We start from the raw sequence: 25,521 nt of genomic DNA, 5'->3' as shown, positions 1-25,521 counted from the left end.
TACCAAAACTTTGTTCAAAGCTGTAGTGCGTAGTTTCTGTCGCCCCGTGACGAATTTTAAGTAATGACAACAAAGCTCTCCGGAAATCCTTCGGTGTTTTTCCTGGTATTCCTACCGCTCAACGCAGCCACTAGTGTCCAGTCTTTTCCGTACAGTATGTTGGTGATGAGCAATAAGTTCCAGTAACAGTAAAATCGGAAAAGTCTCTCTAGTGGATGGAACATGCAACAACATGCTTATAGTGGCATTGACAATGCATGAGCCTGAGTAGTGTAGTACATATGTATAACAGGCTGCATTTGAGCATTAATTATTAAAATATTTAAAAATAGAACAAAAATTGAATTTGAATGGTAATATAGAGGAAGATTGACAGCTCTAATGTGCACAAAATGTGTGGATTGTTTGACATCAACTGTCAACTAGGGTTGTATAATCAGACCTATCTCCACAGCGCTGCGGAGGAAGGTCTTGCAACAGCAGCAAACACTCTGGGTTGTTGGCATTTCTTTAACCCTTGTGTTGTCCTTGGGTCATATTGACCCGTTTCAAAGTGTTTTATATAAGAAATATGGATTTCTTTGAACCAAATTGCCCAAAAATAACATGGATGGTACAACGTTCTTCAGGTAACATTAATGATTACTTTCATTGAATTATTTGGGTGTTTTATTTTATCTTAGAGCATTTGAATTCTTTTTTTAATGGTTTTAAAACAGTATCCGGATTAAGCTTTGACATCTACCCATCTGTGATCCACTCAACATTCTCAGAGCTTAACTATTAGTCAAAATAATTAAGGATTTCTGCCTTTTTAACTAAAAACGTATGTACAATTTGATATAAATGAAGTTTGTTGATCATGAATTCCAAGAATAAGTGTAAAACCTATTATGAAACCAGCTCAGGTTTTAAAAGATGCGCCAAGCATGGAAAAAGTGACAAATAAATCAGAAAAAGCAACAAAAACATCGGAAAAGCACAAAAAGAAATTTCATTTTCAATTTTGACCTGGAAGGACAAGTTCATGGTTAACAGGAAGACAACACAAGGGTTAAACCAATCCCAATCTTCTTGGGCGGCGCTAAGCTCCGGACGCAGCGACGGTGGCTCTGCTAAATAGTCTCAGGAAGGAACTTGTTTTGGTGAGATATTTGAACCCTGCAAAAGAAAACGCCACATACAATATTAAATTAAGTTAACTGGTGACACACTACAGTAACACAAGCTGTCTAAATTAGCTGGATACATAGACCTCATTAGCTCTTACCAGTGTATCTCCGTGTGTACTTCGTCCACAGATATCACACACATTGGTCCCAAGACGTCCCAGTTAGAGAGGAAATGCCCCTAACATATTCTTTGTAAATCTTTACAATCATTCTCCAAAAGAACCATGCAGGCCTGCCTTGTCGCCTGATCCAAATTTTCTTCAAAACTTGCCTTTTTCAGCGTGTAGCGTTGCTCAGAAGTTGCTGTTCCTCGAAGCACCGGAGTTTAACACAAACACAAAGGAAGCGGATGGTGAGGGACATCGGGAACTTTTGGGTAAATGAACCGTTGTCGATCCAGACTAACTGTCCACATGATGAATCCCGTCTCTGAATCGAATCTGAGACCAAAAGTTTTCACACTTATTTGAAACAAATACACATGACTTGCTTAAATGTTAAGCCCAGGCTGTCTGAGCTTTACCGAGTGGGAGTAAAGGTTGCTCTGAAATACAGAATAAGAAACAAACGCAAGGAGAACTCTGAGAAGCTTTGTTATTCTATCAGCAAAACAACATCTCAATCTGCATTCATCCAGGCAGGTAACACACACTTTTTACACAAATATACAAAGGTAAGACATTAAAAAGGTTTTCTTATAAATATCAAATTAGATCCTTTATACTGTAAAACAGTGTCATAAACGTTACATTGGTTGCATAGAAAAGTAGTGATAAGTTCATAGGAGATCGCCTTACAAGTGCATTTTAGTGCCTATTGAAGTGATGGGACCATATGAGTCTGAGATCAGCAGAATGGAACAACAAAGACAAACTGGCTTCAACAAAGAGAAACCTACAGTCATTTAGTTTGTACACAAACATTTAGAAAACCATTCTGAGGTTAAATGTGCTCCAGTTAAAAGAAAACACACATTGTATTTGAAGTCAGCTCCCACCACGTGAAGTTAGGCTGAACCATCTTTGCAAGAAAAGAAAAAAGTGGATTCATTTGTTTAGCACTAATAATTTGGGATAGAACACACCTATTTTAGGTGTGGTTTTCAAACACTAATCAGCTCAACTCGATTTGGACATTTTCTTCACAACAGAGTGGACAACTCGACAACAGGCACGTCTGAGCGGTAAGAACTGTAACACCAGGTTGTGCAGTTTCCCTCAAAATCGAAATATTATTCCTCCAACCCCGGGGTTGTATTCTTTGAGACTGAGTCATCTGCCCCTTTCATGTCAAATGCCTCCATTATGTGAAGTCTCTGGACTTTAAAGGTGAATGAAGTTTAGCCGTATCTTTTTTCTTTAAGACGCTGCGGTTGAGACAGAATTAAACCTAGTGTGTTTGTGTGGGATTTAAATGTGGGATTTAAATTAATTATTAAATAAATTAAACATACAATTTTGTCTTTGCATGGGGCAGTATAACTTGAGGGTAGCAGGCTGCGCTCGATGGTGTTTTTTGCCTCCAACATCGCCTTCCAGGCAGCTAACCCTACACGTAACCACTGCCGTGCTGCCTGGAAGGACATGTTGGGGGCAGAAAACACCGCAGGCTGCACGTAGGACCTAAGCAAGCCTCTCGTCTTCTCAGCATCAAATTGAAACAACGAGCCCATGGCAACTTTCCGGTTGTGACCGATAACCAACAATCTGGAAGGAGCATCAACCGTTTACCGCCGTTTGTTTCACATCACTGTTTCAGGACATTTTTGCAGCTTATTTGACAAATGTATTATCTGTTTTTGTATATAGATGATGTATATTTTACATTACTGCTGTTTAGGGCTGGGTACCAATAGTATTGAGTATGGAAAAATGCCTTATTCCCAACCCAAGAAGAAAATCAGTATCAGTGAGCCAATAAGCATAGAGCGTGCTATTGCCAAGATCTAATAATGTCTGTGATTGGCTGTCTAACGTTACACTACTTAGAAACACACACAAAAACTAAGTTACACAGAAAGACGGGGCTCACCGGGTAGGAGCTAAATAAATAAATAATATGTTTGTGATGTTGTAATTTCTTTTTGTTTTATAAAATTGGTATTGAAAAAATTATTGTTTAGGAACCGGTATTGAGAACACAGTATCGGAATTTTAATATTTCTGAACGATACCCTTTATAGTAGGTGATTTCCCATCTTCAGTGAGCACCTTGTTTCTACAAGTTTCAGTTGTGAGTTTAAAGTGAGACTACGCAACTTTTGCAGAACATCATCCACTGTAGCCATGAATTACAGCATGACTGGATTTAAATTCATTTTGGATTTTGTGAATCGTTGCTTTAATGACTCAGGGTGAAAGTGGATTTTTGCCTTTGGCAACTGTATTTGTGACACAAAAAGGATGTGGTACACAACAGTTAATAAAGTCAATACAACCATTTCTAAAGTGTGCTAACATTAGCCACCATGAGCTACTGGTAATACCAGACCGAGGACGGCTATGGCGGGTAAATCCCTGAGTGTTCTGAAGTGAAAAAGTAATTCAACTTTTCATTTGAAAGAGGAAGATTGTTATCTTTTCTTTCAAAAGTTACATAGTCTTACTTTTAATGTGGCTTAATTTTGTCTAATCATTGTGTGTGAATAGAGAGGCTATGGAGGCTATGGAGACTGTTTTGAAAACTTATGGTGCGTTTGATTAAACTCCAACATCCGAGATTTGAAAGTTGGCTTTTGAGAAGCAACTTTTAAATGTAAAAAAAAAACTTTACAGTGTCCTTTTACTACTACATTTGGCTACAGTTTGTCTTCTGGATGGGATGTCTCGCCCTGGCTGCCTGTGAATGCTCGGCTTTGACTGCTGAATGGTGTTAGCTGGACTGATTTACAGCACTCCTGACCCAAGGAAAAGGCCACCATGTCATCCAGTGGCTCCTCTCTTATTCACCATCGCTGTTAGGTGAATCACCTTGGGGAGACCTGATTAAATGTTTTACCTCTGCAGTCTAGTTCGGTGGGGTTGCTAACATGGTTAGAGATTCAACTCTTGTCTCTTTTTTACACACAGTTATACTAAATCTCCTCTAAATTTCCTTGTCCTAATATCAGCGCTCTGTCTTGTTAATCAGAAACATATAGGACTTTTTTATTTATTTAGCATAAACAGAACACAGGAGGAAAGTATCACAACACGAGCCCTGATTTTTAAACACTCGCACATACACAACACAAGGGATCTTCAATAAACCTTATCATGGACAAAATGCCTAACATAAGACACCGTTAAAAGAAAAGAAAACATCTAAATCATCTCACAATATTAAATATTAACCTTTTTCAAAAAAATAATCTCTATGCCAAGTGTCCATTGTGTTGATACAATTTGTTTGTGCTGAACGGAGACCTGGGTTATAATATCTTTAGAAGAGACTTCTTTATCTACATCAGGTGTGCTAGATTTATGAATCCCCGTTATAAATTCACTTGGCAGATAAAAAAAAAAAACTTAAGTGGTTTTTCTCTTTTTTTATACTTTTTATTTTTTCAAAAACCTTTGAAATGTGTCCGGTCTGTCAGTCTGATGCCTCCAGGGGGAAAAGTGTCCCTCTCTGCTGTTTGTGTGTGTGTGTGTGTGTGTGTGTTTGTGTGTTTCAATGTGTGTTACATGAGGCAGGTTTCTGTCTCTGTCTACTGCTTCTGTCCTCAGTCCAGGGAAAAAAAATCCATCCCTCTCTTTTCCAAATCCACCAAATCCTCCATTTGTGTGTGTGGGTGTGTGTGTTAGTTACATGGGGCAGTGTGTTTCTGCCACTCTGTCTTGTCCCTCACCTTCGGCCAGGCTAGTGGAGCAGTCCATCGCCTCCCCACTGTTTCTGTCGCTGCTGGGGACCATCGGAGACCAGCTCTCCCCAGCTTCATCCTCCTCGTTTCCCTCCTTCCTCCCTTGTCCCTCTTGTTCCTCCTCCCTTCCTCTCTGCCTGCAGTAAGGCGGGATCTCAACCACGACGTATTTCTTCACCCAGCCACTCAGCACTCCTTTCTGCCGGACGTCATTTCCAATAAGGCCTGTGTCACACCTGGAGTTGGTTGCTGAGAGAAATAAGAGGGAACCGGTGTTTAGGAAAAAAACTCAGGAGCAGCACATTTCATTTCACATACGTGAAGAAAGTTCCGGACACTTTACACAGGAGAACTTAATGAACTCTATTGAAGGAAGAATTCAGGCAGGCAGTACAGTTTAACCACGATGTGTTTAGGGTTCAAAATTAGCACCATCTACTAGCCGAATGCTGGTAGAATATGCAAATGGCTGGCAGATTTGCTTCACTCAGCAGCCAAAAAAACAATGGTTATCTATTGAGTGGCTGGTAAAAATTGATCATTCACTAGCCATTTGGCTGGTGGACGAAAAAGTTAATTTTGAACCCTGGATGTGTTATTGTGTCATGTGGTCCCAACTCCCTGATGTCCCTCACCTCCTCAAGGTGTATTTAAACTCATGCTGGAGGCATTACGTTTAGTTTAGTCTAGATCCACAAAGTTTTTTACTAAAAACAACTTTTGAACGTATACACATTCAACCAAAACAAGTTCCGTCATGAGGCTATTTTACAGAGGCACCGTGTTTCCGCTCAGCTACAATTGTGATTGGTTTAAAGAAACACCAATAAACCAGAGTACGTTTTTATCCCATCCCAGAATGTTGTGTGGACTAGCCAGACCCTCCTCCGCAGCGCTGTGAAAGAAGGTCTGGCAAAGCAAGACTACATTTAGCTAAATTCATAAGGTAAACAAAGATATTGCAGTCCATTGCGGGCTCCCAAATATCTTTCATACAAACAAAACAAAATGTCTATTACACAGACAAAAAGGTGTCATGCGTTTACTTTCCCTTTGGCCTTGGCAGGGTGAGCGGTACCGTCTTATCATACAGCCGTCGCCCCGTCATCTATGAAGTACTTCTCTGCCTGGAATGGTTATGAGGTTATGTAATTTGGTGGTAGAGTTGAAAAAACACTATGCCTGTGGCTTAGTTCCTGTAACAGCGTCTCACTTTCCAGTACCAACTGCCAACAACCACATCCACACATAACAACAACCCCCCAACATTATCAAAATCAAGTGCATTCCAGTTTTTAAATGCCAAATAATGTTGGACTGCGGTTATGTATTTTCAGCTCTTTGCAAGTTTCAATTTTTTTATTTTTGCCACACAAACGTTATATGAGAATGCGATTTTCTTTTAAACAAATAACTCAGGGTTAACCAGAATTTTTGAGTGTAGAAGTTACATTTAACACTTTTAATGACCTTTTTAATACCACATAAGATTAAATTTAATGCCAACTTCACGGCCACATGATGGAAAAATATATATGAATTTTAAGTCTGAGAAAGAAACAAAACGGCCAAGCAACAACACCAAGGCGTCCGTTAAGACAACTAGCAACGAGCTAACGTTAGCTTGTTAGGAGCATTGTGCGGGACTGTTGGTTTTCTTTCCCGACAACTGACTGACTGGCGCCACCGGACACCAAACGCAGTACATTGGAACATTTTACACACAAAATATTGTTGAAGTTACGGTATTTATTCAATCCTACGAAAAGATGAAATAATTTGAAACTTTTAGCTACAAAATTTAAAGACCATTTTAGAATATAATACGCAAGACTTTTTTTTAATCGGGGGGGGGGGGTCGATTCACGTATGTATCGGAATTTTTGTGTGCGACAATTTTTAAAATCAATCCATTTCCCCAGAATTGATATTTCTTATTTATTTCTTTGTTTATACGGTACAGCTGATGGCGACTACATCCTATCTGTTTCCAGCAGAACAGAGTGAAAGCAGATAATACAGAACATCCATTCATGTTCTTCTTTACAAATGTGATGTGATGTGCATTCTTCTTAGAGAACAGTTGAAAGTAGAAGTGTCTCATGATATATTGTCTCTAAAAGTGTATTATTCAACTTTTTGTTTTTGTTAAAGAAAGAAAAGAAAATCCCAACACTCTTCAATGAAAATCCCAATGCAAATGGAATCTGCACCCATGTATTGTGAAAGAATCAAATCGGGACAAAACATATCGTCCCGGGCCTGTCTTTCAATACTTTTAAGACCCCGCGGGAACCCTGTAAAAGGACACCCTGATCAGAGAACTCACGTGGCAGCGTTGTGGAGAGCTGGCTGAGGTTACAGGTAACAGAGCCGTTGTTGTTGGAGCTAACAGCAGCAGCAGCCAGGTGGGAGACGTCGGAGCGGGGCAGTTGGGGGGACACCGGTAGGGAGTGACACTGTCTCCCCGGCAACTGCTGCCAGTAGTACGACGTCTCCTGCTGGGCTCCTCCGGGCCCCCGAGCAGACGGCTGGGTGCTGAACACACTCCCCGGAGGAGAGTGCAGGTCGAACACCAGCGAGAAGACCGACTTGCTGGGCACGTCGTAAAACTTGATCTTCCCCCCGCACAGGTCCTCGCGGGCGGTGAACGGGTTGATCTTGCGAGCTTTAGAGGCTCCGTGAGTGATGGGGGGGTTATAGTAAGGATCCTGGACGTTGACTTTCCTTCCTGGTTTGCAGGAGAAGATGTCCGACTGGCTGCGGCTGAGCCAGATGTTTCGGCGGGGGCGGGGGGATTTTGGCGGGATTTTATCGTCCTGGAAACCCAGAGAGTTCAGTCGCTTGAAGCCCTGGATCTTCTCACCTTGAGACAAAAGAGACAGGTATGGTTTTGTGACACAATTTTAGGTTCAAATTTACAGTTCACTGGGAGACACTGACCCATTGACAAATGATTGAGTAGTCAGGGGAATCTATACAATGGAAAAAATAACTTTGATGCTAAGATTACAGAATGCAGAATTTATGGATTGATGGTTGCCTTGGCTGGATGTGGTGGCTTAGGAGCTTTTGCAGCTAATGCCTTCTTCTTTGTAATTGTATGTGATATGGGGTTGCTGTGGCTGTCAATGTCAATTATATGGCTTTTATATTGCTACTTTTGGTGCGTATTGTTTCTTTGTTTTGTTTCCCGTGAACAGATAAAACTGATGCAGTTGTGGAGAAATATGTTATACAACGTTATGAGTGAGAAGGGTTTGTATAAGTAATGTTGTAATGTAGGTAACACGCAACTCAGTGTAAGGAGATGGACCGGAAGATAAGAGACAACTGGATTTAAAATATAAAAGAAATATTGTAACAACTGGAATGCATGTTAATGTACTGTATACAATTGCTCAATACACATAAATTTGATAAGAAAAGGTCAACATTATATAAAATTATAACTATGTTAAGTTTAGAAATTATCTTATTGAAAATGCTAAAGTAGATAATCTAATGTAACCACTAGGTGGGGATACAGGCTAAATCCTGCATAGAGAGCGGAGACACGAGTTCCTTGAATCCCTGGATTATAAAGAAATGTTCTCTACAGTTTGGTTGGTTCCTAATATTCTCTTAAACTTGAATTAGTGCAGCAGCGAAATAAATATTAGGATTAAAGAAAGAATCTGAGGATGACAGAAACAGGGATGTCAACTAGAAAAGAAAACGGCATGTCTTGAATGAAATGAAGTCTCAGTTTGCAGCAATTGATCACTTTGTTAAGAAAGAGACAGAAATAGCAATTTCCTTAGTTGGCAAAAGTCAGATACTCCTTAAAGTACACACATAAACATGAACCATGAAAACATCTTATTTTATCCTCCTCTCAATCCCATTTTTTGTTTTGCTTCTGCCAAGCCAGGAAATATCTGATTACTCTTGTGACTCACGAGGGCCAAAACAGCTACAACAAAATATTTAGCTGAAAAGTGATTTTGCAAGAGAAATGTTTCCTACTACGGGGGTGATGCTGGTTTACAAGAAATGCTATCAGGTAAACAGAGAGGGGGAGCAGAAAAACATCATGACAACTGTCAGATCCAGGACATGTTTTACACACAAAAGTAACTACATAAGATGTATTTCTTATGCCAAAAGGCCCAGTATGCGTTTAACAAATGTTGTTAGCTTCTAAGTACATTAGTAACTAAGTACATGTGCTCAAGTACTGTACTTAATAGATCCCAACTGAATATTGACCAATATTATATATCTATCTATCTATCTGTATAAGCATTTATATATTATATATATACTCTTTTAAATATTCTTTCATCAGAATCATTTATAATGAAAAATAAATGATTCTGATAAATTAATATTTAAAAAGAATTAAATGAAACGGACGGTCTACCATGTTATGAGCATTGCGTTACATAGTCTGTCCACCAGAGGATGCTCTACAACGTCCCTGTTGTTATTGTGTTTTTATTCCAAGGACTTTAAGTTTCATATCTTAAATTTGTGTTTTTATACATTTATCAGAACTTTAATATGTATTTGATGTTCCTCGGTTCTGTTTTGTTGTGACAATTAAACAAATTATCATATTATTTTAGTGAGAACTCATAACTAGTGTTCAGGAAATCTGTTTATTTTTGGGATTTTTATTTAAAATTAATATTGGCCAATATATCAGAATATTGGATTTTTAAATAACCAAATATTTGTATCGGTATCGGTCTTAAAAATCAGTCGGGCTCTAGTACTTAAGAATACATTTGAGGTACTTTTAATTTACTTTTCATGCCACCTTCTACTTCAATCTGCTACATTTCAGAGAAAAGTACTGTATTATAGCTTTAGTTACTAGTTACTTTATAAATTAAGACTTTTGCACTCCAAAAATGTAGTTTATAAAATCTAATGTTTTATTATAATTGAATCTACCCAGCAATATAACGGCCTTCACGCTCCAGCTGAAATGATGAGACCATGAAACACACAACTGTTTGGATCCTTTACACTTTCTAAAATGTGAGGATTTTTCTGCACTGAGTAATTTTACTTCTTTCCAGATGATACTGACATACTTAAGTAACATTTAAAGCAGGACTTTAACTTGTAACAGAGTATTTCAACAGTGTGGTACTAGTACTTGTACATATAAGTCAAAGATCTGCATACTTCTTCCACCCTGGCTTCGTCTAGATTAACAACCCAAAACAAAAGAATCCACGTTTGCGTCACTACTCTAAATCACTCCTGCGACCTGCGATGTCATGTGTTTGTGTTCACCTTCTTTACACACCGTAGTACTGAGGAAAATGAGCCAAGTGGATGTCCAAACAAAAACATTACAGCCTCTGCCCCGACTCTGTGTTGTTCAGACATGCAGGCGACGGTACGCTGGACCAAATTAGAAGTGAAACCTGGGCCTGCTTGGATCAAGTATCTCAGAGCAGTTTTCCTCCTAAGTCATACTGAAGTTTATATTATAAGCAACCCAAGGACTCGGTACTCCGCTGCTCTGAAGTGTGATACGGATACATGTAAGAACTGATTTTTACTGAATAACTTACTGGGGTGCAAAGAACAGGTGATCCAGATAGAATACTGGTAATAAAAAGAAAGGGAAGTTTAAATCTGGTTTGAACAAAGCTGGTTGTATGTTTGGGTGAGGACAGTGTAAACAGTAGCTGACTGAACACACATGGAAACAACATTGCACTTTGCAAGAGGAACTGGGAGAGGAGAGGAGAGGAGAGACGTTTGTGTCCGGCTGGACATTGACGGGTAAAAAGTGAAATATTGGCCAGCTGAGCGGCTGGCAGTCTGACTGGTAGGAGTGGAGGGAAAAATTGATTCACATGAATGTATTGTGAGGACTATGGTTAACTGCTCTGTTAACAGATCTCTGCAGGGTAAATCCAGACAGCTATCTAGACTATGTGTCCAATCAGAGATTTCTGTTGCACGACTAAAACTACCTTTGAACGTACACATTTTCCACCAAAACAAGTTCCTTCCCGAAGCTATTTTGCTTAGGACTGCTTAGCACTGCCCAAGACAATTGTGATTGGTTTAAAGAAATGCCATTACACCAGAGCACAGTTTTCTCCCATCCCAAAATGCTGTGTGGACTAGCCAGACCCTCCTCTGCAGCGCTGTAGAGGAAGGTTTACCAATGTGAGACTACCTGTTTCTCTTCCCACCACTTTCCTTTACAGAAATTCACAAGCATCTTCTTGTGGACAAAGGAGTGAACTGTTATTTCTTTTAAAGAAATGACAACCCCCATCATCACAGAGTGAGACTTTTTGCAGCGCTGGTACCTTTGGGTATGGTCTTCTTGTCGTTGTCCCCGCTGAGTGGGACGCACTCATGCTCCATCTCTTCAACTTTAAGGCGTGCGAGAATCTCCTCAAGGTGTCTGACGATGTCTGGGAAGGATGGACGGAGTTTAGGATCCATCTGGGGGATGAAAATAATAGAGTTATGGAGAAGAGTATCTGAAGTCTCTTTTATATAGACCTTAGTGGTCCCTAAAACTGTATCTGAAGTCTCTTTTATATAGACCTTAGTGGTCCCTAACACTGTATCTGAAGTCTCTTTTATATAGACCTTAGTGGTCCCCTAACACTGTATCTGAAGTCTCTTTTATATAGACCTTAGTGGTCCCCTAATACTGTATCTGAAGTCTCTTTTATATAGACTTTAGTGGTCACCTAATACTGTATCTGAAGTCTCTTTTATATAGACCTTAGTGGTCCCCTCACACTGTATCTGAAGTCTCTTTTATATAGACTTTAGTGGTCACCTAATACTATATCTGAAGTCTCTTTTATATAGACCTTAGTGGTCCCCTAATACTGTATCTGAAGTCTCTTTTATATAGACCTTAGTGGTCACCTAATACCATATCTGAAGTCTCTTTTATATAGACCTTAGTGGTCCCCTAACACTGTATCTGAAGTCTCTTTTATATAGACCTTAGTGGTCCCCTAACACTGTATCTGAAGTCTCTTTTATATAGACCTTAGTGGTCACCTAATACTGTATCTGAAGTCTCTTTTATATAGACTTTAGTGGTCACCTAATACTATATCTGAAGTCTCTTTTATATAGACCTTAGTGGTCACCTAGTACTGTAGCTGAAGTCTCTTTTATATAGACCTTAGTGGTCACCTAATACCGTATCTGAAGTCTCTTTATATAGACCTTAGTGGTCCCCTAATACTGTATCTGAAGTCTCTTTTATATAAACCTTAGTGGTCACCTAATACTGTATCTGAAGTCTCTTTTATATAGACCTTAGTGGTCCCTAATACTGTATCTGAAGTCTCTTTTATATAGACCTTAGTAGTCCCCTAACACTGTATCTGAAGTCTCTTTTATATAGACCTTAGTGGTCCCCTAACACTGTATCTGAAGTCTCTTTTATATAGACTTTAGTGGTCACCTAATACTGTATCTGAAGTCTCTTTTATATAGACCTTAGTGGTCCCCTAATACTGTATCTGAAGTCTCTTTTATATAGACTTTAGTGGTCACCTAATACTGTATCTGAAGTCTCTTTTATATAGACCTTAGTGGTCCCCTAGTACTGTATCTGAAGTCTCTTTTATATAGACCTTATTGGTCCCCTAATACTGTATCTGAAGTCTCTTTTATATAGACCTTAGTGGTCACCTAATACCGTATCTGAAGTCTCTTTTATATAGACCTTAGTGGTCCCCTAACACTGTATCTGAAGTCTCTTTTATATAGACTTTAGTGGTCACCTAATACTGTATCTGAAGTCTCTTTTATATAGACCTTAGTGGTCTCCTAACACTGTATCTGAAGTCTCTTTTATATAGACTTTAGTGGTCACCTAATACTGTATCTGAAGTCTCTTTTATATAGACCTTAGTGGTCCCCTAGTACTGTATCTGAAGTCTCTTTTATATAGACCTTAGTGGTCCCCTAATACTGTATCTAAAGTCTCTTTTATATAGACCTTAGTGGTCCCCTAATACTGTATCTGAAGTCTCTTTATATAGACCTTAGTGGTCCCCTAATACTGTATCTGAAGTCTCAGGAGTCTGACCGTGCAATGCTCTGTATGTCAGAGTGTGAACTTCAGTGTTGGAATGTAACAAAGTACATTAACTCAAGTACTGTAAATAAGTACAAATGCTAAGGTACTTGTACTTATTTGAGTCCTTTCTTTTCCTGCCACTTTCTACTTCTACTCCGCTACATTTCTGAGAAAAATGCTGTACTTTTTACTCCACTACAATTATCTGACAGATTTAGTTGCTGAAAAATGAAGACTTTTGCACAAAAAACACATGTAGTTTATAAGAATTGATCATAATCTCATGGAAAAGGAACACCAACCAGAGTACTTTCCATTTACAAAACGGTGCTACACATAACAGTTTAACATTACAAAAAAATATGACCATGTTAATTATGCAAACATATTTTACATAAACAAAGAAGGCCGCAGCTGATGCCTCTACAAGCATTTGCATTGCATTTAACAAGCTGGTCTTCCAGGAAATCTACTTTATTGTTTTTATGGTTTTTATTGGCACTTACATTTGAAAACATGCAGTTTATAAGAATATCAAGATATACTATCACGCATATGTATCATATTACATCTTTATTGAAATAATTAAAAGTGAGGAAAATTCAAAAAGTAGGGACTAAAGTTGAAGATGAAAATTTGGCAGGAATAAGGAGAAGTAGGTAGACCGTGTATAATAAGGTATATGAGGGAGCATGCTGCTGGGAGAGAAAAAGAACAGATGGTAGAACAGGACGGGGCACAAACATGTGGCTTAAAGATGGAGACATAAAGCTCACACAGAAATGCAAAAGGGTTGAAATAAGAGGCTAGAAAGATACTGTAAGACTGACTTTTATGAAACTAAAATCCCACCTAGCTGCTCCGGGGAAAACTTGGATGGAGGAAGAGGGAGAAAAGGATGATAAAAGCGAGACAAGGATGAGAAGAGATGGAGGGAGGCCAATATAGGATCAGTCAGCAGGGTGCTCCAAAACCTTTAATGCCCTTGCCCACTGTGCTTTGTAACAATGTCAGAGAAAACAAAAAAAACACAATTCCAGTCCAGTGATTATGATGCAATGTGAGAAAAAAAAGGATTTGTTTTGCTTTGATTTACTTAACGTCCTTTCTGTTTTCAATAGTGATTGATTTCACAGAAAATCAAAGTATGAATAGAGAGAAAAGCCGAGTCTGCCAAGGAGCTGATCCAGCTTTTAGTGAACAGAAGACCCCCTGGATAGTGAGCTAATTCAGATTATTCAGATAATCGGATTGCCATTTTATTTCCGAACAATGGAATAATACAGTAGTTACTTAAGAAATTAAAAATAAAACTGAGGAACTCCCAAAAAACAACAAAGACAAGTCATTTGGAAAATGTCTTTCTCTTGACACAGAAAAGTTTGTCATAAACACCTTCTTGTTATAGGTGCACTTAAACATGACTAAACATAAACTTTAGCAGATACCTGTTTGCTGGCCTGTAACAATTATTACATAATTGTCTAGTCACAATTTATTTATGTAACTGCGATTTGTTTGATTAACCTAAATGAATTGCTCACCTTAGCTAAGGTCTTAAGGGGTATGATTGTTGTTGGTAATTATTGATTTTGTTTAGATATGCCAAATTGTAATTATATCAGTGATTATTGGTCAGCCTGCTGAGCTAAAGCTATGCTAGCGACAGCTGTCACGCCCTGGGCCGACTCAAGCATGAGAAATTGAACATACATATATAACATTGAACATTGAACATACATATACATATATATATATATATATATATATATATATATTTTAGGGAGTGATACAGTTAAAAAAAAAGTTAAGAAAAGGAGCAGTGATGACTATTTTGCCACATAGTTTTGCCAAAAGTGATGACAATTCTTTTGTACTTTTTTGTCCCTTTATATTATTTTTTTGTTTTTGATTAATGCTTTGTTTTATATTGATGAGGATACATGTTCAATTGTCAATTTTATGTTATGTTGAGAAAGATTTTTTGGATTTTATGATAATAAAGGACGTGGTTTACGTGCCGTGTACTATCACAAGTAGACATGGAATTTGTTACAATACTGTAATGTCTTACGTGACAGAGACAGAGACCGACTGATTGGACAGAAGTGTAGTGGACTCACATTGCAGCAGTTGAAGGCCAGCTGGAGGAAGTCTGGCGGACAGTCCCCCACCATGTGCTGGAACGTGTGATAGTCCAGGCCAAAGTTCTGCTCAGGAGGGAGAGAAGACAGAGAGATTTGGATAGATGAAAGTCAAACAGGAAATATGTATTTACCATTCTAAAAGTGGGATGAACACAGAGATGGCCAAGGCTTCGTCAGATGTTTGACATACTGCAACTCCTCTGCCAAAAGCAGCTTCATGTCAAATTAATACGTCGGACACGGTCCTGCTGACTGCCAAGTTTGCATTTGGGCTCAGTCCCCTGACAATTGAAATCACACAGGCTGTGAGATACAAGAATGTCTTTCTGCAGCTTTTAAAAAGTTTTTACAATATTTTGGATTTTGTACACATGGAGATACACTGGTAAGAGCAAACGAGGTTTAACCATGTATCCAGCTCATTTAAACAGCTCACGTTAAGGATGTTTTACAGGTCTGCGTTGAATCGACGGCGTACCCCTACAGACCCCTTGGCGTCGACACCAACCCGTCTCCGAGCCCTCCTCCATGGCTCGATGTGAACCTCCAAAAATGTGTAACTTCATGTTAAGGCGACGCAGACCGCAAGGACTGTGATTGGTCAACTCGTCCTGTGTGTTGATAATTTGTGTTTCAGGCAGCCAACTATGGGGAGTAGCAACATGCTAGTTCACTGACATAAGCTTTGTAAATAAACTCAGACATATTTTGGTGACAATGACAAGGTTATCTGTTTTTATATATATATATATATATATATATATATTATATATATATATATATATATATATATATATATATATATATACACATACACACACACACACACACACACACACACACACACACACACACACACACACACACCACTGTATGTCTATATGTCAGTAATGTTTTAAAATTAGCACTTCGCCAGCAAGCGGTGCTTTGTGGGCAGTTGTGCTAAAGTTTTCTTGCTAACATAACATAAACTGTCTCTCTCTCTTCTTTGGAAATGGCAGAGTTTTGCGATTGACCCCCAGGAAACCACACACCCCCCAGCGTTCAGGCGGTGAAATGCACAGATACGATGACCAGAAAAGCTTTAAACCCCGACGCAGAGCTCCGAAAGGGTCACAGCGCCGTAGGAGCTATGGCGTGGAGTTGACCACACAGCCTTAACTGTATTGTGTGACAGTTAACTTAATTTATAATTAATTTCAAAAAGCAGAAAGTGGTCGTCAGATGAGATATCGCCTTCACAAGAATGGAATGGGCAGACATGACACCACAGGGACCTTGACCTTTAACTTTTTACCTCAGAAGTCTAATCCGTTCATACTGGAGTCCAAGTTAACATTTATGCCAAATGTGAAGATACTCCCTCCAGGAGGTTCAGAGATAACGTGTTATCACAGACTTATGGACAGACGGACGGAAGGACATCATAATGCCTCCGGCCCGGCCCCAGCAGTTGCTAGCACAATGACAAACAACTTTGCCACTCGCTTTAAGGTCTGTGTGAGTCATGTGAATATTACACTGTGTAAACAAGGTGTCAATTATGGGATCAACAGATCAACCTGTGGACAAAGCAAACAAAGGCAGGTGGAGTGATACAAGGTTACAGGGTGGCAAAGAAGTGAGAAGTAGATGAGCAGTCACCTCTGTGCGGGGCAGGAAGTCCGGGTCAGCCTGGACCCTCGCAATGATCTCACACATGACTATACCATAGGAGAACACATCCGCCTGAAAACAGACAGACACACATGAACACACGCACACACCAACACTTGTTTTCTTTTTCAAACAAAGTAAACTGATTGGTCTAAGTAAAACATTTGCAGAACTCTCTGAAATTCTCCAGTTTTTACAATGATCCCAACCCCCCCCCCCCCACTCACAATTCCGAAATTTTCAAAAAAATCTATGATCATTGAAAACTGTGCATCATCCCGGCTCATTATTTCTCTATGTATTATAAGTGTTTTGCCCATTTCCCCCATGTGTTTCCATCTCCCTCTTATCCGTCATGTTGTCCTCGGGTTAAATCTGACCCATTTTCAAAGTTTCTATATCATAAATTTGGGTTTCTTTCAACCAAAATATAATATGAATGGCTCCAAAAAAACAGTAACGTTATACTGACAAAACTTTGACATAGCTACAGTACACCCGTGTGATTATCCACTCCACATCTTCTGACCTTAACAATTAGACAAAATAATTCATAATTTCTGATTTTCCTAACTCAATATATAATGAAGTTTGTTCACTATGAAATCCACAAAGAAGTGGTAACAAGTTGGAATGAAGTTGGCTAACAAGACGCAGAATTAGGTGATAATTTATACATTATGTTTTATAAAAAGGTAACGTTAAAGCAGACGGAGGACAACACAAGGGTTAAGTTCATTTTTCCAGACTTTCTCAGTTTCTAGCACTACTTGCAACTTGAGGTCAAACTTTACCTTCTCGTTGTAAGGTTCATCCCTCAGCACCTCTGGAGCCATCCAGAAAGGAGAACCAACCACTGACAGTTTCTCTACTTCAGCACTGCACACAAACAACACACACATTGATTATGTATAACACGTTAATAGACTGGGTTTATTATTATGAGGAAGTGGTTTGTGCCAAAAACTTCAAGAAACTTCAGAGGCTCTGAGTCAACTCCTGAATTCTGTCTTCCTGGTTGAATAGGTTTTTTTGTTGCCTTTTCATTCCACATTACCCTCTTGCTCTGTGTGTACTCTCTAGACAGTGTTGGAATGTAACTAAGGACATTTACTCAAGTACTGTAATGTACTGTTTACACTCTCTAAAATGTGAGCATTTTTCTGCACTGAACCCTTTTACTTTTAATGCTTTAAGTACATTTTCCTGATATTTACATACTTTTAAGTAACATTTTAAATGCCGGACTTTTACTTATAACAGAGTATTTTTACAGTGCGGGATTAATGCCTTTACTTAAATAAAGGATCTGAATACTTCCTCTACCAGTGACTCTAGGTCAGTGCTTCCCAACCTTTTTGGTCTTAAGTACATTAAGGTTGATTTGGTCAGCAATCAAACTAGTACAAACCTTGGAGTGAAACTGAATGTGTTAACCATTTATCCATTAATGTCACTTGAAGCCATTACTTCTAGCTAACTTTTTCAACTTTTAGCTATTTTAACTGTTTAGTCATTGCATGTAGGTAGTTATTCTAACATTCAGTCATTACTTTTAGCTAAACTTCTGTGCTCGCTAGCTAACTACACATGCTTACTAATGTGTTTCACACACATTACACATCACTTACATAACTGCAACATGTAGTGTCCAGGTGTTACAGTTGACTTAATGCTAATATTTAGATATGTTATCCAAAAAAATCATTATTTCTATTTTTTTTTTAACTACTCTACAATCTTTCCATGTACCCCCATGGCTACTGCAGAAGTACCCCCTGGGGCAGAAGTACCCTCTGTGGTACACATATCCCTCATTGGGAATCCGGTAGCACATCATTGCAGTTTTAAATTATACCAGGCAGAGAATAACTGCTGTCTTACCTTTCAGTCAGTCTAAAGTCAGATAGTCCTTCAGTAGCTTTTGCTCTGTTTAGATTTAGATCGGATGAAGACGGGACCACATTTTTTTAAATCTCAAATCTTTGTTGGCAAATAAGATGTCACCCACTGGCAAACCCGAAACTTCACTTAGTGAAAGATGATAGGCGTGGCTACATTCTCCGTGCATTATTTATATGTGTTTTACACACACACACACACACACACACACACACACACACACACACACACACACACACAGTATGCATAGATATACAAGATTATAGAAACTATTGTTTGTCAAAGTCGTATCAACTTTGTTCTTGAAGATGTTTAAAAAAAAAAGATTAATTGTTCATTGTGCTTCTAAAGTGTTAAATAACCAAAACTCTGCACTGATAGTATCCTCCTGTTATCAAAACACTAAAGTTGAGAAAGTGAACTGTACAGCGTGCTTTGATGTCAGTGCCAGGCCAATGTGATAATAAATAACCCTTGTGCCTGGTATGAGGAGGAGGAGGAGGAGGAACACAATTAAGTGAGTTACAAATAGCTGTAACAGGAAAAACAGAAAGGAACAAAAAAACATTGTAGTAGACATAATGATACTGGGATACACATTTTCTGACCTGACCTTTTCTCTTTTTGAAGCTATTTAAAATGAGTTGCACCAGATGGGACACACTCTATATCTTGACAGGTCTTTAAAGTGTCAGAGAGAAGATTAACACCTGGTGTAAAACGAGGTGCAGCGCAGCTTTAACACTCTGGGCCTAATCTTCAAATATTAATAACAAGGTAAGGTTTAAAAAAAAATCAACAGATACATTATCCAAATCAATGATGCCCCATATACCAAAACATTGGAGTTATCATGCAAGTGTTTTTGGTTTGTTTTGGAGCTACAAAACTGGCCAAAAGATTTAGCTGATAAAGCCTGGTGACATATTTGGCCACTAGGGGGCAGACAAAATATCAAAACTAGCTACTGTAGCAGCACATCACTGGATTATTAAACTGCTATCGCTAACATCCGAACAAACAACTGCCTGGTCACACACATAGACTCAGGCAACAACAACGCTTTAGAGCCCTCACAATTGAACGCCATTTTATCAAAAATGCAGTATGGACTAGTGCAATATGCAAATATTTAAGGTATAATATGTGTTAAACTGTTCTGAATGAAGTATTGTGGTGCTGCAGAAACGTCCCGGGCTACGGTTGTTTGGTACAGATCCTCGCATAAATCACACTATAATCATTTAAAAATTTTTAAATGTTAATATTTTTAAATGAAATTGAGACTAATGTAGGGATCGACCAATACTGTTTTTCTTTAGTTTTTTTAGGACCAATACCAATTATTAGTAGTTAATGAAACAGATAACCGATATTTGGAACCACATTTAGAGTGAAAATGAAAATCTTTTAGTCAAAATTAAGATTTGGAATGTTACAAACTCAACACAAAACTTTGTTTGAATGCTTTGAGCAATTATTTAATAAATGATCAACATTGATGATCAACACAGTGAAAGATAGGCAGATAGTGTTGTTGGGGGGGGGGGGGGGTCAAACTCAGTGGTGAGTGAAGGCGAAGCAGAGGGACAGACACAGAGCCGTAGCGGGGCCAAAGTAGAATTCATTAACTTTATCGATCATCAGGGAAATAAAATGCCAATAATCGTCCAGGGCCAATAGTCGGTCTATACCTTGATTAATGATACAAAAATGATCATTCCCTCCAATATCGTTAATCAGATAGCAATATCAGACAAAAATAATTGCATTCTGATATTTTCCTCCGCAGCCCTATATTGTTAGCACTCAATTGGAGTCTTTTTACCACTTATAAAAAAGCCCAATATCCACTATTCCTTTAGCTCTAGTTTTCTAATTCAGATATCTGGGGTTTTAACTGCCAAATGCTCAACTTTGTTCATCAGCCAGTCACTAGCTGTCCGTTTGCCGTTTGGTGACTGACAGGTAGTGTACACGGGTTTGTGTACAAGCCAACAACTGAGACTCAACCACCAGTAACTGTGCCATTAAAAACCAACAGAGAGCTAAAAGAGGCTGAGAGTTGGGTGACAGCCCCTTTCACACTACACATTCATTAGATTCAATGTTAATGCTATAGTGTTGTTTCTGTCTCCCCTATGACTAATTCTAAGTAATGATAACAGTGTCGACGTGTCCGCATGATACAAGCCATCCGTGATCGCGCACCACCCCCACCCCACCTCCACATTGTTGCTTGTAACCAAGGAGGACACAGAGGATTAAAAAACACGATGGACTCTTCAGAAGAAGTCATTATCTTCACATAACCATACTGAGAAATACAGAGAGAGTTTTGTGGAGGTGATAGTCTTAATTAGCTTTGTATCAACTAATTTGGCAGTGACTTGAAACTAGTGAATAATGCATTAACTCAGTAAGGCAGTTAGAAGAAAGGAAATGAGCTTCCTAAAGTAATTAGGTAATTTCTAATGAAGATGTAGGCCTGCGTGTATTTATGTAGGGCAGTAATCAGTGGAGACCTCCTTACAGATTGGTGGGGATCTTCTCTGCCAGGCCAAAGTCTCCCACCACCGCAGTGTAGCAGTTGTCATCACATTTGATCAGGCAGTTCTGTGAACACCAAAAACATTATCACTATAATCACACACGTTAAGATGAGTAAGTTGTGATACTGGGGGATTTAAAAAAAATTAAATTAAATTAAAAAAGACACATTGCAGCATGACAATATCAGCCAAATCTCCACTATCTGATTGAACTTAAGCCTTTAGTATTATTTATGTTCTCATTATCACAAAATGGGAATTAAGAGGAAATTTAAATTTGCATTGCTCTGAAGTTTGGACGCTTCCTCTTCACCCTAAACGGAACTATCTGTAAATCTACTGTTAGTTGCCATGGCAATCAATATTACACAAGCAGTTCTGTAATTGTAGGGTACCAAACCGTACGTCCACTCACTGCTGACTTCATTTGCAACACCCTGTGTAACATGACAGTTAAACTGACATTTGGTAGCCATGGATACTAAATTGAGCTGAACGTTAATGTTCTATATACTAATATATATATTAATAATAATATTTTTGTTTTTTTACACATCTAATTCTACTTGGCAATTATGGGTTAGCGTGCTATACAATGTGACTTCAGTGTACAATAATGTTCAGTACATATGTGGCAGTAGCTCAGTCCATAGGGAGTTGGGTTGGGAACCGGAGGGTCGTCGATTCAAGTCCCCGTACAGACTAAAGTAAGGAGTGTGGATCAGTAGCTGGAGAGATGCCACTTTACATCCAGGGCACTGAGCAAGGCACCGTACCCCCCCCCCCCCCCTCAAACAGCTCAGGGCGCTGGTCCAGCTGGCAGCCCACTCACTCTGACATCTCTCCATTTGTGCATGATTAGGTCTTGAGCATGTGTGAGTGTGTATTTCAGGCCTGTGTGTAGTGATTACTAACAAACAGAGTGTAAATTGTAATTTGCCCACTGGGGATCAATAAACAGTATAAATTATATAAATAAGTGCCATTGTGTTCACATGTGTCTTAAACTGTCACATTGCCCTATGTTTGTACATTGTGAATTTATAGAATATAACTCCTTTATAACAGAAGACATGACGCTCTATAAAAACACACTACATAATCTCTAAAACAGGATGAAGTTACATTTGGAAGGAGAAAGTGCTTGGAACAAGTTGATAGTACTAGTTAGAATATATATAAAACAGAGAGAAAGTTGCCCTATCCATTGAGCTTTTGACTGAGGTATAAGTCACGAACAATTGGACTTTGTATTAATGAGGAACTATAATCAGCGAGGCTATGACCACACCGTTTAAAACTGCAAAATGATTGTCTACTATAACAGGTTTCACTTACTAACTTCTCGGTCAGTGGTGGAGGAAGTACTCTGATCCTTTACTTAAGTAAAAGTACTAATACCACACTATAAAATACTCTGTTACAAATAAAAGTCCAGCATTGAAAATGTTGCTTTAAAAAAATAATTTTTAAGTATTTAAGTATCATCAGCAAAATGTACTTGAAGTATTGAAAGTAAAATTACTCAATGCAGATCCTCACATTTAAGAAAGTGTAAAAGATCCAAACAGTTGTATGTTTAATGGTCTAATCATTTCAGCTGGAATGTAGGTCAATATATTGTTGGCTGGTTTAATGGATAATAGCACATTTTATTCCTTAAACTACATGAGTTTTGTGTGCAAAAATCTGAATGTGTAAAGTAAATAGTAAGTAAAGCTGTCAGATGAATTCAGTGAAGTACAATATCTCTCTTTGAGATGTAGCGGAGTAGAAGTAGAAAGTGGCATGAAAAGAAAAGACTCAAGTAAAGTACCTCAACATTTGTACTTAAGTACAATACTAGAGTGGATGTTACATTCTACCACTGTTCTTGGTGCCATTTTTGTATTCTTCTAGAGCAGGGGTTCCCAAATCTTTCAGCCCGCGACCCCCAAAGTAACGGTGCAAGTGACTTGCGACCCCCCCACTATAAATGTATATAAACATTGCGAGTATAGGCACTATAGGCGTGAAAATCAAAAGAGCTGTTCCCTTTTTATTTATTTGCTTGGTTTTATTTTAAATTTAGCCACTAGTTTTATCTTGTGTTAAATCATGGCTAACATATGCTATTTCTAATCTTTTTTAAATTTTTGTTTTATTTCTGGAAATCAACTTGCGACCCCCCCTCTCTGGCTCGCGACCCCCCTGTGGGTCCCAACCCCCACTTTGAGAATCACTGTTCTAGAGAAGTCCTAGTCCTGCCCACTTGGAGCAGATGACCAATCATAAAAGGCCGGATTAGAGTGACATTACACTTAGGCGAGAGTAGAAAAAAACTGTTCAGAATAGTTATCGCTCACAGGGACTTGTCTAAAATACGTTTACCCCATTATTTGAAGTTTGGCCACATTAGAAAACATGGAAAAGCACAATATGTGACCTTTAACATTTGTATCCAAAATCTAACACAGTTCTTAAGTCTTTTGTGTCTAGTGAGTGAGGGAAACAGGTTGAGGACAATATGTGGGTCTCTAAACCACAAACATTATACATTAAAGTTCCAATTGATCAAAATAAATCGCTTATTTAATGTAGATTTAAGAAATACAAATCTACAGGAAATGCTAGTGGGTGATGGTGCCACAATAAGCCTGCCGTTCTATTTTCAGCTCTGGGTTTTCCTCTTAACAACCAATTAGCCTGTGTAGCTAACCTTGGAGGTGAGGTCCCGGTGGAATATGCCTTTGGAGTGCAAGTAGGCCAGGCCGCTGCCGATCTCACAGGCCATTTTCACCCTCGTGGGCCAACTCAAGTGTTTGTTGCTGTCTAGAAGCTGCTCCAGGTTTCCACCATTGATGTACTGCAGAAAGACAAAGAGAGACACAACACTGACACAGAAGGAAAGGAACAAAAACTATGGTAACTAAATGTTTCTAAGCCAACAAATGGGATCTAAGAAATTTCTTGAAATTTAATTTCTGCTAGCATGTTAACAAAACACAAACTGAATGGGTAAATTATGGGTTTCAGAATCTATGGACTAAAGAAATGAAACAACATCCTATCAAAACAACAATTGATTACTAAAATGAAATGTTCTTCATTCATAAATTGCCATGTTATGCTCTTAATAGCACGGTCTTCTTGTATGGCCATTGTATCAATGAGCTGGTAAAATTTCAAACCACTTTTCACAGGAAATAATGTGAGATGTAGTAAAAGTAGTGTAAATACTCATAACAGACTTGGTTATCTGTAGGGGTGGGGGAAAAACATTGAAAATAGAACATATTGTGTTTTTTTAAATCGATTATTTTTCATAGAATCAATATTTTAAATGTAATTATTTTCACCTCAATATAATATAATAATAATAACATATTTATTTTCTGTTTATACAATACCACTGACTACAATTCCGTCATATCCAGCAAAATAGACCAAAAGCAGAACATTCTAAAAATTAAAAAAAATTATGTTTTTCTTTACAAATGAAATAAATGTTATCCTGACTGACTGACTGACTGACATGAGATGTGCATTCTTCTTAGAAAAAAATAAGTTTTTAGAAAAGATATGTCTCCTGATATATTGTCTCTAGAAGTGTATTATTCAACTTTTGTTTTTGTTAAAGAAGGAAAAGAAACTCACAATACTCAATACTATTAAACCGCAATAAATACAAATTGCAATACAAATGGAATCGACAGCCATGTATAGTGAAAGAATCAAATTGGGACAAAAGCATATTGTCCCAGCCCTAGTTAGCTGGCTTGAAAATTCATTGATTAACTGGTGACATAAAGGTACTGACTAACTACATTCCACAAACCAACTGGCATTCAGCTGGCTCACACACTGGATGACTGATTGGTGAGTGGTTTTCTGTTACAGCGCCTGCCGGCCTTGGGGCTAGCTGGTGTATCAAGCAATTGGCTAACAAAAAGATACGGCTGGCAGCTTATCCAACAGGCTGACAGAACTGCTAGTTTCATGCGGGCATGAATGTGGACCATCTGATCAGGCTGAAGGGTGGGGCAGCCAAGAGGACAAATCAGCTCAGTGGGTTTTAAACGTATCCGGGTTCCTTCCCTCATTCTGTCAGCTCTGATCCAGAATTACAGTCTGACCCTGCTGCTGCTGACACACACACAACACACACACACACACACACACACACACACACAAACAC

At 38.6% G+C, this 25,521-nt stretch overlaps 1 protein-coding gene and 1 long non-coding RNA gene across 2 annotated transcripts in view; one reads left to right on the top strand and one right to left on the bottom strand.

The window, feature by feature from the left end:
* Positions 1–1,751: 1,751 nt before the first annotated feature.
* The window catches only part of tesk2 (testis associated actin remodelling kinase 2), a 53,148-nt gene continuing 29,378 nt past the window's right edge, over positions 1,752–25,521 (bottom strand). The window contains exons 7-14 of the mRNA XM_032531942.1: positions 24,043–24,189; positions 21,326–21,408; positions 17,685–17,769; positions 16,879–16,962; positions 15,211–15,297; positions 11,340–11,478; positions 7,343–7,879; positions 1,752–5,262 (exon numbers count right to left, since the gene is read on the bottom strand). Of these exons, the coding sequence (XP_032387833.1) occupies positions 4,958–5,262; positions 7,343–7,879; positions 11,340–11,478; positions 15,211–15,297; positions 16,879–16,962; positions 17,685–17,769; positions 21,326–21,408; positions 24,043–24,189 (1,467 nt within the window). The 3' untranslated portion in view covers positions 1,752–4,957. The remainder of the gene's footprint in view (positions 5,263–7,342; positions 7,880–11,339; positions 11,479–15,210; positions 15,298–16,878; positions 16,963–17,684; positions 17,770–21,325; positions 21,409–24,042; positions 24,190–25,521) is intronic.
* LOC116699408 (uncharacterized) lies at positions 3,524–24,979 on the top strand. Its single transcript, XR_004334423.1, has 3 exons — positions 3,524–3,589; positions 14,900–14,909; positions 24,964–24,979. It is a non-coding gene; the product is annotated as an uncharacterized LOC116699408 (long non-coding RNA).

Source organism: Etheostoma spectabile, chromosome 12 (genome assembly GCF_008692095.1).
Source record: "Etheostoma spectabile isolate EspeVRDwgs_2016 chromosome 12, UIUC_Espe_1.0, whole genome shotgun sequence".
NCBI classification, from domain to species: Eukaryota; Metazoa; Chordata; class Actinopteri; order Perciformes; family Percidae; genus Etheostoma; species Etheostoma spectabile.
This window is presented reverse-complemented; position numbering and strand designations above follow the sequence as displayed.